At 45.2% G+C, this 17484-nt stretch overlaps 1 protein-coding gene across 3 annotated transcripts in view; it reads left to right on the plus strand.

The window, feature by feature from the left end:
- Window positions 1-16889, plus strand: part of Lrrk (Leucine-rich repeat kinase) — a 69650-nt gene extending 52761 nt beyond the window's left edge. For 2 of the 3 annotated variants that reach the window (XM_077631977.1, XM_077631978.1), the window contains exons 27-34: window positions 128-376; window positions 3842-3964; window positions 5841-6036; window positions 7346-7434; window positions 7830-7918; window positions 8499-8714; window positions 10167-10333; window positions 12347-16889. In XM_077631977.1, the coding sequence (XP_077488103.1) occupies window positions 128-376; window positions 3842-3964; window positions 5841-6036; window positions 7346-7434; window positions 7830-7918; window positions 8499-8714; window positions 10167-10333; window positions 12347-12753 (1536 nt within the window). In that variant the 3' untranslated portion in view covers window positions 12754-16889. Of the gene's footprint in view, window positions 1-127; window positions 377-3841; window positions 3965-4762; window positions 4928-5840; window positions 6037-7345; window positions 7435-7829; window positions 7919-8498; window positions 8715-10166; window positions 10334-12346 lie in introns of those variants that run through there. The other variant, XM_077631979.1, reaches the window with a different exon arrangement.
- The last annotated feature ends 595 nt before the right edge of the window (window positions 16890-17484 follow it).

The raw sequence follows: 17484 nt of genomic DNA on the forward strand, positions 1-17484 counted from the left end.
GGATAAGCGTGAAATGGCAGCTTAGCGGAAACGTGATTAAAACTTGCAGTATGGGCAGCTGTTTCTTTCTGTTCTTTTTAGCAGAAAATGGAGAATAACCATATTTGTGCGCTATCCTTTGCTGCAGGTGGCACGTGCCCTGGAGTACCTACACCAGCAGCACATAATATATCGAGACCTCAAGTCTGAAAATGTGCTGGTGTGGGCTTTGCCATTGCCGGGGGAGCCGGACGGGGGCCCCGTGCAGGTGCGGCTGGCAGACTATGGCATCAGCCGTGCTGCCCTGCCCACAGGCACTAAGGGCTTTGGTGGCACTGAGGGCTTCATGGCGCCCGAGATAATGCGGCACAACGGCGAGGAAGAGTACACAGAAAAGGCAAGAGCTCCTGTTTACCACCTTCTTTTTAAGTGCACTGTTATAGTAGCGTTCTTGATGCGTTGGGATATTTTATTCTTCATTTCTTTCCGAATGTCCCCCTGTAGTATTTGTCCAGAGTACCAGGTCACCTAGAAAGCGCTGGGAAGCTCGGTCCACATTCTGGAAGTGTCAGACCAAGTGTACATGTTCATTTCGGTCCCTGCCAATTGGTCGGAGCCCCAAACGTGGGGGTGACAGCTGTGTGACAACCTAATCATCCTTCCTGTTATACATCATCTCTGCTGAAAGTGCATGTGCCTTGCATTAGTAATTGTATTGAAAAAAAATACTACAAATCTTGTATCAGGGACCGTGCATGCAGTGGCAATGATGAGAGTAACATTAACCAGATGTACAGGTTTCATGAAAACTGTACTTGAGAGCGGTAAGGTGGTTTTAAAAATATATAAAAGAGACTGTCAATACCTATCTGAGGGACACCAGAAGCCATTTTTTTTTGCCATAGCTGCACCGCCATCACTGTCAGTGTGGCGACAGTTTGCTTTTTCAGAACATTTTAAGACATGAAGAGAAAACAGGTTTAAACAATGCAAGAAGTGGTGATTAGTTGCAAGAGAAAAAAAAATTAGCTTTCTCAAGTTTCCTCCAGCAAAGGTAACTATGTATTGTGCCCAGTCCTATTCATAAAGTGTAGTATATAGGTATCCACTCCAGGTGAACATAGCTTGACTACATGGACAACCGCAAGGTTTTAACACAGCATGCCACAACCTTCGGCTCTGGACTGACTATCTTTGCCAACTTAATATAGAAATTCCTGCCAAAAGCTGTGAGTTTTGCCCTCGCTATTGTCATCACAGGGGAGAGTCTACAAGAACGTGCCAATATTTTTATAAGACTTTCTGGCAGTAGACAATCCCTATAAACCATTTCAAAGCAGACACGCGTAGGTAGCGTATTTACGTGCATAATTTGCCCCCTCACATAATTTGCGCACCCTTAACTTATCACCCGGGTTTACAAAAAAAAACATTTTTTACTCGCATATTTTATGCATCGCGCTGCGCTATACCACCATCATGCATGCGACTCTACCCTATGGCTCTACCCAGTAGCATTCGGCTATTCCGCGTGTTTGTTCGGAAGGCTTTTTCAATCTTTTGTGCACTGGGCATTCATGGCGGTGTCAGAGGCAGCTGTTACAATCGCGGCGGCACCAGTGGCATCGCCACTCGAAACGGCCAGCAGTGCTTCCGGGGAGGATCGGCAGCTGATAGAAGAGCATAGAGTTTCTTACTATTAACTAGAGGGAATGCTGACGGCGCTCCACCTGTACCTCCATGGGCGCGCAAAGCATCTTGGGGCGATGAGCTACTTGGTGCGGGACAATAGGTTTTTTTCAGGAACACAGAGTGGCGTTGCTAAGACGTACCATTCCGTATTTACAGCGCGCTTCGCGCGCAGACGACTTCTGCGTAAAAGTAGTGCGCAAAAGCTATAGTAGCGAAAACGCAACAGCACACGACGCCAATAAAAGGTTTTTGTTTTCCGAAATGCTGTGCAAAAACCTTTTAAAATGTTGAAGCGACAACATTTTTTTCAAAAACATATTTCTTTTTAAAAAATGCGCCTGTTAAGCACAAAATATTGGCTTTTGTGGTCTGCAATGCTTGGCCAATAGGATAGCAAGCCATCGCTTATTTTGGGCAAACTTTACATTTACATGCTTTTCTGCTCGTTTGTTGCGATTTATGGAAAGGATATTAAATGCTAGGTCATTAGTGATTATCAAACAACGTTTGCTTTTTCATTATTTTTTGGCCAAAAGTTGTAGTTCTGCAGTCGGTAGCTCTCCGCCCCATGATGCTTAGAGTGCCCATGGTGGTACAGGTGGTCTCGAGGAAGCTCCATGCAAACTTCCATAGGCGGGGCTCCAGCTTTCCCTCTAGTTAATAGTAAGAAACTCTATGTAGAAGAGCCAACACCGCTGTTTGCTTGATTGATGCATGTGACTCGACTGCCGGTTGCGCTTTTCTTGGTGGCTCTGATGGCTTGTGTTTGGTTGTTTGTCGTGTCTTGCGATGGGATATCACAACTATACGGCAAGTCTCAAACTGCTTGTCAGCACCTTATCATGGCGTGGAGCGGCGAAGCCAGCGAGAATAACCGCGTACGCACAAGTTTGCCCATAGACGACAATCATTGTGTCGGAAAACTAGTGCGCACGTGACTATTCTCGCTGGCTTCGCAGCTCTGCGCCATGATAAGGCGCCAACAAGCAGTTTGGTCGACGCTCGCGCGGTACTGTTAAAGAATTGTGTGGTGTGATAATTGATTTATTGATGCGCGCTTGCTATCCCGGACGAAGTTGCGAAAGCAAACTTACGGAATCCGGAACTACCGAACAATTTGCTGGGCCACAAGCGATGACGCTGTTTTAGCATCTTATTCAGCTTTATGCATGCACCTTCATGCCATCCCGCAAAGGGGTGTGCTTTTCATTTAGAGTGAACTTTTTTTTTCGGGGGGCGGCCAGCGTGGGGTGTGGGTCCGAGTGCCGACGTATACGCAGCAACATACACTATACCTATATTGCGCGTTATGACCTTTGTGGAGTTTTTTAAGTCCGCTCGCGAAATCCCCGCGTAATTTGCGCATCCCCTTCTTCGAGCCCTAATTTCTGAATAAAAAGTGTGCAAATTATGCATGTAAATACGGTATGTTTGATGTAAAGGTGATGGCAAAATTTCACGCGACTAACATGTTTTCCTGAGGCAGTAGGGTCAACATTTGCCGTTTTCTGAAACGAAAGAATGCGGCCTATTTGAGCCACGCCCTTATGGACACATTCACTTAAAGAACGCTTCCAGAATACAGGTCTTGCTGTCACCCCAGCTGCTCAGCATAGTTGCTGTAGTAAATAGAACATTAAATGAAAGCCTTCGATGTGAACTTGTAGAAACATTAGCATTTACTAAAGTGCGAATGGAAGAGTGTGCTACGACAGCCATTTGAAAAAAACGTGCACTTCACTCATTTCGTGAGTATCTCTTCTCTCATGATTGCTCTTTTGTTTGCTTTAATGAATCCTTTTGCAATCTGCACTCCTTTTGTTAATTGCATTAATGGTGTAAAATTTTAGGAGCAGGAAAAAAAAGCAGTACGCAGCGTTTTAAAGGTGGCTTTTTGTACCACTTCATTGCGAAAGGTCTCGAGTTACCCTGTTCACTGCCACTTATTGTTTCAAGAGTCCCCTTCGAACTCTGATTTCTTTGAGTGTTTCTTGAAAACTTTGTTATCCAGTGGTTGCTATCTACCTAAGTGGTTGCTGTTAACCTCGTTATCGTTACGTCAGCTTTCACGAGTGATGCCGCCAATTACTCCCCCATTGTGGCTGGTGTAAGAGCAGCTGCAATACTGAGGGTGTTCAGTGAGACGTCTGTGATACCATTGTCTGCGCAGGTTGATTGCTTCTCATATGGCATGTTCATGTACGAACTGCTGACGCTGCGACTACCCTTCGAAGGCCAGGATTGCGTAAAGGACCACATCCTCGATGGAGGACGACCTGTGCTTACACGCAGGGTATGTACAGCACACTGTCATCTCAAAATGATCCAGATTGACACCTCTCGTAAAACCTGCTGTGCGGCTCAGAAATAATGAGACACCTATCCAGGAAGAGACTTTGTGGAAAAATTAATTACAGTAGACTCTCTTTAAGACGAACTTGAAGGGACCAGAAAATTTATTTGTCGTATCAGAAGGTCGTCTTAACTGAAGTGCAAGAAAGATGTGAGCAGGCTGGATGTGTGTAAACATATATTACAAGAAAACAGTACGTAGAATGGCAGTCCTTCCAGTCAGAGAACAATTGTACTATGCATGAAGTGAGCTGAAAACTGAGAGCTTGAAACAAGCTCATGTTATCCTACTTGAAAACGGCTTTGGTCTGGCTTTCTTTTTTCGCCGCCTTTTTTTTTTCTTACTATCTCCCATAGTGACTGCTATTTGCATGCGTGTATGCATGCGTGCATGTTTTTGTTTCCGTTTGGCTCCGAGTGCTTTGGAGGAGCCAAGCAGAGTAGCCTTGTGTCTCTCTGCAGCATAGTTGTTACCAACCCCACAAGCAGGCACACCACGCACCTTTCCCTCCTTTGCAGGCAATGCACATGGTGCTGATATCTTGCCACCTCTGCACCACATTAACGCGTGTTACGATGCTGCGTCAGTTGAAAATGCGGCCCCGGAGTGTTTAAGCCCCAAGTCATTGAGCAGGTGTACTCTGTGCCTATGTGCCTTTAAGTCTGTCGGAGGCAACACGATGCATGTGACGCACGTGCGCCATGCCAAGATCTGAGTCAGATATCTGCACCAATGCAGGCACGAAGCTGCCCTGCCTTTTCTGCACCGGCAAGAAAGCTTTTCCCCAAGATAGCGCGCTCCCACAAGACGGCTTCCCCGCAGTTTCATGCGAAGATGACGATGTGTGGGGTCACCGTGTTTTGCGGTCACTGCGAAAGTTCGTCTTAACCAAAGGAAATGTGGTACAGTTTGTCTTAAGCGGATTTTTTTTTATATTGAGCACATTAGGAAACCTAAGAATTAGTCACAGCCGAATTTTCCTTAAAGGTGCACTAAAGAGGAATCTGAACTCGCTAGCGGAAGCCGCGACGTTTTATCCGATTTAATTAATGCAATCGGCCGCACAGGACAATAATTCGCAGTTTCTGAGAATGCCCGCAACGTGTAGATCGAGTGCCTGCGGTAAAAAGACGAGTTCACATTCCTCTTTAGTGCACCTTTAACAAGAGTCTGCTGTTACTGACACGCAGTGGTGTTCTCCTTCCCATTTGTTGCTGCACTCTGAGTGTTGCATAGCCTGCCACCACAGCTGCACTACATTGCACATTTCAAGATCTCGAATTTTTTGGCCACTCTTTGCACACCATTCACTTGCCTCATTTTCCCTATTTCTCTCACACTCATGTCACACAAGCCTGTCTACACGTGTCACAGTGACTGGTTATCAGCTGGTCAGTGTAGAAAGTCCTTTGCATTTTAGGGAAGGGTTTGCACTGGAAAAGAACAGATGTCATCTGTGTGGTAGCAAAGATGTTAGGCAGGCCACTTGGCTCTGTTCATTTCACTACACACAGCGCACTTACATGATAGTTTTAAGCATATAACCTTACTACACATGATATGCATGCTTGCTTGTGCAACTGCACTGTACGCCTTGTGGATTCATGTTTAAGTCCATCGTTGCGTTGCGATGAATATCTGCGAAGAATATCTCTGGTAGATGTGTGAACTTGGCCACACTCTCCATGGTGAAATGAATTTTGCTGAGTAGTACATTCGTGATCACATACTGTAAGCTTAGCTTTTGCTCACTCATGATGGCCAAAGTTTGTGCTGGGTGCACAGACCCGAAGGATCTGCGATTGCCTGACTGCAGGAGGCATTGAGCTACCCGGGCTACCTGCTCGACCTCATGGTTTGCTGCTGGGCTCAGCAGCCACGCGACCGACCCTCTGCGAGCCAGCTGGTGTCTATCGTCAGCGCTGCTGAGTTTGGACAACTCTTGGACGTCGTCTCCCTGATAGGAACACAACCCCTACTGGCAGCTGTCTCAGTTGCCACTGGCACAGATGGTTAGTGATTTCTTCAAGGGGGGAAGATACAGCTTTCAGTAAATATTTTTTATTTTTGACGTATTTATATGAAATTTTTTCAACATATTATAAATAATTTTATGACCACTCTCCAGTAAATTGTTTTGTAATATATATTTTTTTCTCTAAATGTCGTGAAAAGGCTGTAGAATTAAGAAAATGTGGCAGAAGGCTGGTTCAGCATTCATTGCATTCCTACTGCTGTGCTACAGGTGAAGACATTCGAAGAATTTTTTTGTCGCGAAGCAAGAATCTTGATTTTGAATTTTTCGCGATGCATTGTTCGTTGACATATATAGAGAGCAAAATGAAGATATCAGACAAAATTTAGAAATCACAAACTAAAAAAAAAAAGAATGTCTTGGTATGCAGTATAGTCCTAGGAGTGCAATGCAAACGGGGTTAAAATATGTAAAAGAGTTGCAAAGAAATCTGCTCTGCAAGTTATATGGGAAAAAAACTCCCATTGTTAGAGCATTTCCCCACAATGCCCAGCTGCTGCGGTTCACAAAGCAATCTTTTTGGAGTACTTCCCGGTCGATTTCAGCAATGATACTTCGGGACAGCCTAAAAAATAAGGCATATAAGCGGATACAACAATTTTAGAAAAATTTATTTTTTTGGCCGTTATTTATAGATTTTTGGTATTTTTGGCCTGTATTGATAAAGTGCCGCATTTGAGAGGCTACTTTTACTGGAAACAAAGCTTTTGTAAGCTAGAGAAGGCCGAACATTGAATTACAGGCGTTGCCGTCACCAACCGTTTTCAGAAGCAAACTGCATTAAAGTCATTCCCCGTTCTCACAGGGATCTCTAAGGTCAAGCTACACCACCATTTACTTCCAAGTAGTGATCATGGAGTCGTTTTCGGTATAAGTGTCACCAATTTGAATTGTGTGTGTGTGTGTGTGCGTGGGGGGGGGGGGGGGGGGAATTGCTCTATTTTCAAATCCTGTTCCTCAGCAAAATTTAATTTTTGCTGCTAAGCAACATCAGCATGAGCATGAAGATCCAAACAATAAATTTTTGATAAGAGCAAAAATTAGATGCAGTTTTCGTTAGTGTCCTTTTAATGCTAAATACTTCCGATTATCTTGATAGTGCCGCCTAGTAGCAGGAAGCAGCCACTTAACAATTGTGGATAATAAAATCACTGCAGGTGCCCTGAAAATTCTAATTTTTAATTCTATTTTTAATGCCACTCAGCTGGCTTTTGATAGTAAAAGTTAAGTGTCTACAGTGCATGCTATCTGGGATCGTTTGATTGTTTCTACGTGCCTTTACACAGAGGAGCCCTCGTCAGAGCTATGGCTGGGCCGCACAGATGGCCAGGTGAACCTGCTGACATGCGACACCAGTCACTGGCAGGAGCTGAAGGTGGGATGTCTGGCCATTCCACATGCTGATATGTGTAGGATGGAGTGCGCATTAGACACTGCCTGCCATCGTTGGCCCAGAAACAGTGCACTGTGCAACATTATTTTCAGAAAGTGCGACACTTGCGTGTTTCCTGTGATGGACGTGCAACTCAGTTTGATAGCTGTACCCCTGGCGTTAAACATCAGACTGATCTGTTATCCACGGTTGAGAGTACTCTGTTTGCATGCAGTGACCACCAACTGTGCTCTGGTTAGCTACATCATCACTCGACACGCCAGCTTTTTGAGCTTAGTGAATGACTTGTATGTGAAGTCCAATTTTTGGCCGATTGAAATGTATTTGGTAATTCATATGAGGCATGCAGTGAGTGGGCTGATTGTTTTGCTTGCCAGGTGCTGTCTGTGCCATGCATCACCTGTCTCTGTGTTGTGAATAACTCTGTCTGGATGGGCGATTCCCAGGCAACTGTGCACATCTACAGGTGGGTCACTGTTCCTTCTTACTCAACACAGCTGAGCCTTTAAAGGCTGCACTGACACTATTTGTCCGTGATATTCTGTGGATGGATTCTGGTCCTTAGTTCCGTGATATTCTGTGGATGGATTTTGGTCCTTAGTGGATGTACCCAAAGGATGGGGGTTGGGCACATTGAGGAGGCCTCACACATCAGGCCACTAAAGACATAACTGCCATAGATATCACCCAAGGGTAGCAATCAGTAAATTTTTTGCTTAAATTGTCATCGGTGTAAAGCCTCGCTCGCAAGGGAGCACTGCTGATGTATATCATGAGCAAATAGGGAATAAGAAAGGAGGCAGAAGGAGATAGAGGAGGCTTTATCAAAAAAATATTGAAAATGTAACAGAGCGAAGCTTTTTTTTCGTTGGTAAAGAAAAAATTGTATAGTATAAGGGGTCCTTTACCTCTAGCCTTGAGATTTGCCCATGATTCCATCACTGTGTTAACATAAAGTGTCCATATAAATGGTATTGGCAGACTTTGAACAGTTGTTGCTTGGAGCAGTTGGTGTCTTCGTGCAATTTTGGAGCCCCTTTTTGCAGCCAGGAGAGCCACCAGGAGCAGTCCACCTTTAGTCTATTGGAGGAAGGGGAGGAGGAAGTCGCGATCCGCGCCATGCAGCATGTGCCACAAGCAGGGCGGGTTGCATTGACGGCGGGTGCTCGGCTGTGGCTCTGCGATGAGACCAGCCAAAGTCTGCAAGAGCTAGACATGCAGACAGCACCACACTGTCTCTGTGTCACCTGCCCGGACGACAGGTATGCAGCAGACGTTCTCTTTTGTGATGCATTGTCAGGCTGCTGCAAGTACAGTTTCAGTTTTGTTTAGTTTGGTTTATGGTGGCTTAACATCCCAAAGTGACTCAGGCTATGAGAGACGCCATAGTGAAGGACTTCGGAAATTTCGACCACCTAGGGTTCTTTACCGTGCATTGACATCGCACAGTGCACGGGCCTCTAGAATTTCGCCTCCATCGAAATTTGACCACCGCGGCGGGGATCGAACCTGCGTCTTTCGGGTCAGCAGCCGAGCGCCATAATCACTGAGCCATCATGGCGGGGGCAGTAGTACAGTTTCGAGTTGTCTTATATTGCTTGGTTTTGCTGCTGAAAGGCCATTCTGGCTATATGTACATCAATCAGCACTTTCTCGGAAGGAACTGATGCATTGCTTAAGGTCTTAGCCTGTCTTAATTATAATTATTTATAACGATTGATAACACTGCTATGTACTGTTGCCTAAAGAGCACCGAGAAGCAATTTTTTTTTTGTTTTTGCTCGTTACGTTAAAAATGCCATCGTCCTAGGAAAACGTCATGTCAGTTTTCTGAAAAATGCAGTTTTTTTTTTTTTAGCCTTTTCGTTTGAGTGTTTTTAGCTTGAGTTCTAACTTCTCAAAAACAGGTGCTGAGTATGATGCAGAAGAAAATGGTGGTAATTTTACGTTAATTGTATGAATAGAAACATCTTACTGTGCATTTTTTATTGTTTTTTAAGTCACATGGCAAACACCTTTGTGTGTCATGCTCACCACAGAAACTGATTCTGTAAATTTTTTGTCGGTTTGTGCGCCTGTTTTTTTGTAAAACTGTTATCAGTTGCACTAGGATGGGCATTTCAGAAACCGTAACCATAATGCATTAAAAAAAGTGTTATATTGCATTTACTCGGATAATGTCGCCTTTTTTCCAAAGAAAAAAAAAAGATTTATGAAAATTTTAGGGGTGAATTCATTGTGTGGGGTAACTTATTGCCAAAAATTTATATTTTGCCAACAAAAATAGTGGCTACATTTGTTCTTCAAATCTAAATTGATCACTCTCAATGTTTGCGGATTCTGCATTTCAATTCATTATGAGCCTATATGATGGCAGTATCTTGAGAATGAGTGTGTGCAGTAGTGTGCAAAGGCTCTCCTAGGTGACCCTGCCATTTCCCTTATCGAAATGAGTCAGGAGAAAGTGAGTGCTAGGAACACAGGGGCAGCTGGCGGGAGAACTGACAGTGCGCATCATAAAGTCACTAGAAGAAAATGCTGCGGAACTTATGGTGCCTGCAAACCTTGGTCGCCAGAATTCCAGAATATCAACTCTGTTGGTTAGTGCTGTGTTCATGTGCAGAAAATTCAAAGTGTCTAATTTTCTAAGTGCGAGAGGTGTCCTTTGATTTGTCAGCAACAGCTCAGTGTGCCCATGGTTGCACTCTGTTCAGGGGCATGACAGAGCTCTGGTGTGGTGGCCTGGACGGTGCACTGACCATTTATTTGCTGCCAGAGAGTGGGCCTATCTCTGGCCGAGAAGTGCTGGAACATCCGGACAGCGGCACAGTCTCGCAGCTTTGTGGCCAGAACAACACTGCGTGGTCCTACCTCTACCCCGGTTCGTGCACATTTCACTTACCATGTCACTTTCATGTCACCTCCTCCTCTTGGGGGGTGCCAAATTCTTGTTGTGTCTTCTTTCTTTTGAATGATGCGCAAAGCATCTGAAAACATGAATCACCTCACAGAATTTGCGTGTGCCCAGTGAATTACTTGTAGTACAATTTCTTCTCCCATGTTGTTTCAGTTTCAACACGCGACCAGTAGCTAAGACATCGCAGACAAGGTTAGACGACGGTGAGGTCAAGTGAGGCATACAGAAAGAGCAATGTAATAGCTACCTATTCATTTGTTGTCCTGCCGGCTCTTCGTGCAGGCTGGTGAGAGAGAGTGAACTAAAATGATGAACCAGCGACTGTGTCGCAGATTATGTCATCTTTGTATTTTACAGAGCAGCAGGTTAATTGAACACGTCACCAGACAGTGTGCAATGATGAGGATCAGCATTTCACGTGTCTTGGGTGCTGTCATTGAAACTTGCTTACTGCCCGCCTTCTAATTAATTAGTATGCATAGTCTACGTAACGAAAGCATTGAAAGTTGTTATGCAGAGATAGAAAACAAAAGTTTGGTGAAGAGTCATCAGTGCACTGGCCCCTTTTTGCTAACTGTGATGTAATGAGTTTGGTTGCGTGTTTGCTATTACCATGGTGCAGCTTGGTTGGTGGTGTTAACAAGTGTGCTGGTATCATTATGATGTAACACACTGATAATACTCTGCTGCTTGATGCCTTACCACCATGAGGGAGTTATGAAGCATACAGCTTGGTGCTTCCCTACAACAAAGGGCGTTTTCGACATCACGTTTCATGTGCCATATATGATCAAGTAAAGTGCACTTGAAGATTATTACATGCTGGGCTTCATCACAAGTAACATCGAAATGCTCCTCTAGTCACGTTAGCTGTAAGAACGTTGTCCTCATTGATAGTGCTGGTTCGGGGATTCATGAAAAAAATTAGCAGACGGTTTAGCATGGCTAAGCGCGGAATATCGTGCTGCAGCACGTTATGATGGGCACTTAAGGTCCTTACATATTGTGAATGCGAAAGCATCCTTAGACCTGACGGCCTTTACCTTGAAGGCATTTACCACAAAGGCCTTCGACCTGAAGGCCTTTACCTTGAAGGCCTTCCCAGGTGTATCCTTCACCAAACCCAGGTTGCCCACAACCCAGTGGGCAGGTGGGCTGCTTGTCACAAATCAGGCTTCAGGGACGTACATATGTATGCACGAAATCAGCAAAGTGCACCGATAGTGCTACTGCACTAAAAAGGGGGCACTTTGACTGCATTGCAAGAAACTTATGGGAGACTATTCTGTTCCTCAGTCCCTAAAGTTATGTCTTAAAAGTATGCTACCTAAAAACTGGTGCTGACGAAAGGTTCACCTGCCCACTAGTCTCTTCCTTCATGTCCGTTTCTGCCACTGCTCACGACCGTCAAAGATACTGATGTCTGAAAGTTATCGGCTTGCATATTGCATGGAGCAAAGAACCTCTGTCACGAAGCATGCGTCTTCTCATACTTGAACTCAACATTCTGTATATAGTTCTCCTTGAGTTAGTGCTGTACTGATACAGCTGTTTTAGACCGACAGTGAATATTTGCAGCCTCTATTTATATCCTGCTATCACCACCGCTTGAAAAGGCTTTAAGTTAAATTGAGGAACGTGCAGCAAGCTATGGAAAGGAGTAACATTAGGAGATGGGAAGAGAGCAACATGGATTAGGGAACAAGCATGAGGTATATCCTTGTTAAAATCATGCGTAAATTTGACATACAGATAATGAATGGTCTTTTAAATTAATTTGGCAAATTCTAAGAAACTGAAGATGTAGCAGAGGACAGTAGAGAGCCATGCAATGCAGTGAGATCAGGAAATTTCCAGGGATCAGGTTGCTAGACCTGCCACAGGACAGGGGTATAGATTGAAGACGCCTTTGTCCTGTACTGAGCTTGGGCAGGGCTACGACGACGGTGATGATGATGACAACCGCCCCTGCTGCAGGTTGTGTGGTGTACCAGTGGGAGTGCAGTTCGTGCAACCTTCTGCACCGACTGGACTGTTCCAAGCTTGCACCCTGCTCCGAGAGCCTGCTGTCCATGAGCATCGAGGAGCACCTGAGTCGTGGCCGGTGCCAGGTAACGGCCCTGGCATATGCAAGTGGTGCACTCTATGTGGGCACCGCGTGGGGCTGCCTGGTGGTGGCCGAGGCAACTGCCCTGAGGCCACTGACCGTCTTCCGCCCCTTCGAGGAGCCAGTGGATGCAGTGCTGCCGCTGGGCGAGCGCGTGGCTGCCCTTGGAAGGGGCTACCGCAGCCTGCTAGCACGCTTCCTGCCCTGTGCCATGGCGGGAGAGGCCACTCAGCTGTGCGCCCTCCTGTGGCGCACAGATGGCTGGGTGTTGCCATAGAGCCACCGTTCACAGCAGGGCAGTCCTGCAGTGCTAGGGTCTTCATTGTCTGCACTTGCTGAACTACTTAGGAAAAGCTGCAGTCTGCTTCATTGGTTGCAGACTACAGAAAGGTTGCAATCTGCTGTGATGCGCAACGTAGCTGGACTCTGTTGCGTAGGTGTTGTGTAGCTTGATTTTTATTTATTTATTTTATAGGTGGCTGAGCTGCACCTGCATTTCAGGGAGAGGGAGTGACACAAAGGGGAAAGTGTGCTGGTTATGAGTTGGGACAACCACAACTTTGAATGAAGGTCTCGACATGGTAGATCTTCGCCCCAGGTTGAACGACTCGCTCGACGAAGGTGCAGTTGTGACACTGGACTGCAAGGGAATCGGGTTCTGGCCTGCATGCCACTGACTGAACTTTCAGCATTCCACCCTTCTTTGACCTGCTGGTGCAGAGCCAAGCTGCAGCGTGGGCTTCGTACAGCTGCAGCAGCCAAGACTACAGTTCCAGATCTCCGCCGCGTGAAAGTGTCCTGGAAAGAACTTGCACTTGTCAAACATGTCTCTGCTCATCATCCTGCTGGGCCTGCCGTGTACGGCATTGCCATGAGTCACTGACAGCAGAAGGACAAGGCAGGTGCTCCAGCAACGATGGAGAAGCAAGCTCCAGGAAAGCCCAGTGCCCTTTGGGCACATGTACAGCTGCTGTGTTCCGTTTGTCACGCCGCGCTGTCAGCCGCAGCCGCTACCGGTGTATATTAGCCTTCCGTTGATTGAGGTTGAGGTGGTCACTGTTGCTGAAAAGAGATGCAAGCTGCACCAACTTCTTTGTGCTGCTGACAGGCAATGTACTGGAATTTCGGCCACCAGTATGTGCATCAGAGCTTCCTCTTGACTTTTTTTTTTCTTTTCGCTTATTCTGGTGTAGCTTTTTATCCACATGACCACAACGTGTGCATTACTATACAGAGGGTTGTATGACACGATTTTAATACGCTGGCTCAAAGCGTGCTCAGTGGGGCATTTATTTATTGTGCAGCTATTTATGTAGCCTGTTTATTTACGCAGGTTAGATAAGCATCTAATTCTAAAGGTTTGGTGCTATTTGGCCACCAAATCTATGGCGTTCCTTCATCAGGAACTTGACAGCCTAAATGTTCATGTGTATGCGTGGAATGGAGTGGATTTCAAGAAAAGGTGAATGTAGCAGGGGATGGCAGCTGACATAGAACAGGGTTAAATGGAGGTCATCGTGAAGGTCCTTTGTCCTGTTGTAAATGTAAATCCGGGTAATGATGGTCACATGTTGTACTGGTCTTTGCCTGTGAATGCATGCATCATGCTGCCAAAGTCAAAAAGAAAGCCTTTTTTGAAACAAGAATGGATGACGTCAGCCAGCATAGTACCGTAATAATCTCGTGTAAGGGCCGCACCCATGTATGGGCTGCCCCTATTTTGGACTAGATAATAGAGAGAAAATATGCTTATAAGCTTTTTCTTTAATTTGTGTATGAGCTGCCCCTTCAATATTCACACCTGAATTTAAAAAAAAAACATGCAGCCCTTGCACCAGTTTATACAGTAATCTAGCCCTCTCTTTGTTGCATTCAGACTCTGAGCTCCAAGTTGGTTTGGTTTTATGGAGTTTTAAAATCCCGAGGCAGCTCAAGCTGTGAGGGACGCCGCAGTGGAGGGCTCCTGGTAATTGCGACCACCTGGAGTTCTTTAACATGCACTGACATCGCACAGTACACGGGCCTCTTGCATTTTGCCTCCATCGAAAAATGACTGCTGCAGCCAGGATTGAACCTGCTCTTTCGGATCGACAGCCGAGCACCATAACCACTGAACAATTGCAGTGGCTTTAAGCTCCAAGTTACTGGCTGCATATACGTAACAGCATGAGTCCAAGCCATGGTGGCTGCACTTCAATGAAGGCAAAATTTTTAAAATGTTTGTGTGCTGCACGTTGTCGGCACATGTTAAAGAACCCCAGATGGTTTAATTCAATCGGGAGCCCTCCACTACGGCATCCCTCACAACCCATTTGTCGCTTCGGGACGTTAAACCCCACAGTTTACAAAGTAGAATTTGTAACAACATAAGAGGGACCGGTTAATGGAGCATGATGAAAGCAGGATTCCAATTGCGATTAGTATTGTGTGCAAGGCACCCAGATGGTATCTGGCGTCATTGAATGTTTTGAGTACCACTATATCCGATGCATGATGGTCTGCATCTGCTCATTTTGCACTTGTGTGTTTGTGAAGTTTTATGCTGAAGTTTGCTCTCAGCTAAACATTTCCTCCGTTAGGTCACTACACCATCTAAACAACCAACACGGTTTTGTCAAAATACCTTCATGATTTTTCAAGAGTGGGCATGTGGAGGTCGTCGTTAACGTGATGCTAAAATGGAAGCTTGGCTCAGTCATCAATCCCTTGTCCAGGTAAAAACATAATGTAATGTCAGTCTAGGTGGCAGAAGTTATTGGTGTTGCTGGCTCATTCATCAGGAAGCAAGGGCTGCAGCGCAAACCGAAGACAAAGATACAGACAAGACGACGAGATGGGTGCCAACTTCCTATACTTGTTAGCACCCTTTATATGTTCTTCTCTGTATCCCTGCCTGTGGCTGCCTTTTGTTTGAGCGGCACCTCCACCACTCTAGTTTCATAATGGCAATCCACAGCTGTGCCGTAATCGTTGCATATAAATGTTATGGAGCTTGTATCACCGCCACGCAAATGGTTCTCCAGACATTTGGCGTGGCAGGATGCCTTTCAGGGAGTCCGAGTATGCTGTGATCGTGGCTGTCTTTGCCTAGAACAAATCAATTGTGCTCCATGTGTTGCTTTCTTCATGTGACGTTACTCATCTGCTCACGAATGTTGCCCACAACAAGGACACTTCACAAAGTTCTGCTTTGACTGTGATGAATTGAGTGAGCGGCCTAACTAGACTGTGGTACGAATTCAAGAGGTCCTGAAACACCTTTTCAGCAGAAAAAGTAAATACACCCAGAAATGCCGGAGTCAAAGGCCTCTTTGAAGTAGTTCTACTGTCCTACATGCTGTAAAGTGGAAGTCACAGATAACTTCTCTTCGGCTTGGAAAAACAACCCAAAAAACAAAGGCGCAGCTAAATAGAGACAGAACAAGTAGCAGCTTGTCTTAGGCATTGTTTTCAAGATGCTACAATACCAACTTGCCCAAATATGCACGTTGCTATTCATCTCTTCACTTAGGCAAACCGTCGCAGCACTCTGGAGTGCTTTCAAGCATTAATGATTTTGTGTCTGCAAATAACTAATAACTATATCACAAGAGAACAAGCTGGATGGACATGTAAAAAACGTGCCAAGCACACAGTACTGTGCGAAATAAAGAATGCATGCCACTTGGGAAAGGGAAAAACTAATCAGTAGGTAGCCTAGTGCAGTGAAAAGAAGCATTTGCATTACATCATTACTGTACCCTTGTTAGAATGCCAACACTTTTGCTCTTTTGCAGCTCACTGATCTAAAGCATAGTTGCTACCCCACCAATTGCTGGTTTGACACCATCATTTAGAATCGTAAAGGCTGGTTCACAGGCAAGCGAATGAGCAATTCAGTGGTGCATTGCTTGCAGGGGTCGCTGTAATCGACGTATGAAAAGTTGAGTAAATGCTAAATCTTCTTTCAGATCCCAAAAATTTATAATTTCTTGGTACCTCGCTGCTCACCGCCGCGACGACTCAAAAACAGGTTTTTGCGCCACGGCGGCAGCATTCGCTAGGGTGTGCGCTTGCACGTGAAACAGGCTTAAGCGCCACTTGATTTGTTCTCGTGGCATCATTGCTGACCCTGTCAACAAACTTTGTGGGGTTCTGTTTGTTGAATTAGACTTTTAGACATCAAGTTTCCACTAGCAGACATTTACAAGGCTACAGGTGGCATCAGGCACTTGCAAGCAGGCATAACCTTGTACAGTCATGTTGGCTACTCACAAACTGTTTGTTCAGCTATAAATTTGCATGCTAGGCAAACAAAGTAAAAAGACAGCATGTATGCCTTGGAAGCACTAACCAGAAAAATGATAAACCAGTAGCGTGACAAAATAGCTGTAATTAGTGATGTAATAATCCGAGCTTATTTGCAGAACAAAGTGAAAAAAGAACTGTTCAGGCACACCATGGTGCCTCGGTGGCTATTGTGCTTGGCTGCTAACCAAGATCGCGGGATTGGTACAGGCCACGGCAGTTTGGTGAAGGCTAAATATAAAGACACCCATGTGCTGCGCGAAATGTTAGTGCACTTTGAAGAACCCCTGGTGGTTGAAATTTATCCAGTGCCCTCCACTGTTCTGTGTGTTAAGGAAAAGGTGTTTCAGAGCCCCATCAAAAGAGAGGCTGTAGTTTGTGCAGGTGTACAGGAATGAAAGCTTTTAATGTATACATTTCACTGCAGTCAACGTTGCACTGTACCTCTGGTTTCACACCCACCTGTAAATTTGCTCACAGGAAATTTCTGCAGCATTTGCAGGTACTATATATCAAAACAACTTAAAATTTAAATTTAGCTAAAAGTTAACAGTTCTTGCAGTTTTACTGTGTGCACCACTCATCTAGCAAGTAGAGACAAGACTGGGAAAGGAACTTGTCTTTGCGCATTATAACCATTCAGTAAACATGCGTTTTATACAGATGATCATGGTGCAGTTGCTTGCAGTTTGGATCCTGAAATCTGTACACAAATGTGTGC

Source organism: Amblyomma americanum, chromosome 7 (assembly GCF_052857255.1).
Source record: "Amblyomma americanum isolate KBUSLIRL-KWMA chromosome 7, ASM5285725v1, whole genome shotgun sequence".
Taxonomy (NCBI): domain Eukaryota; kingdom Metazoa; phylum Arthropoda; class Arachnida; order Ixodida; family Ixodidae; genus Amblyomma; species Amblyomma americanum.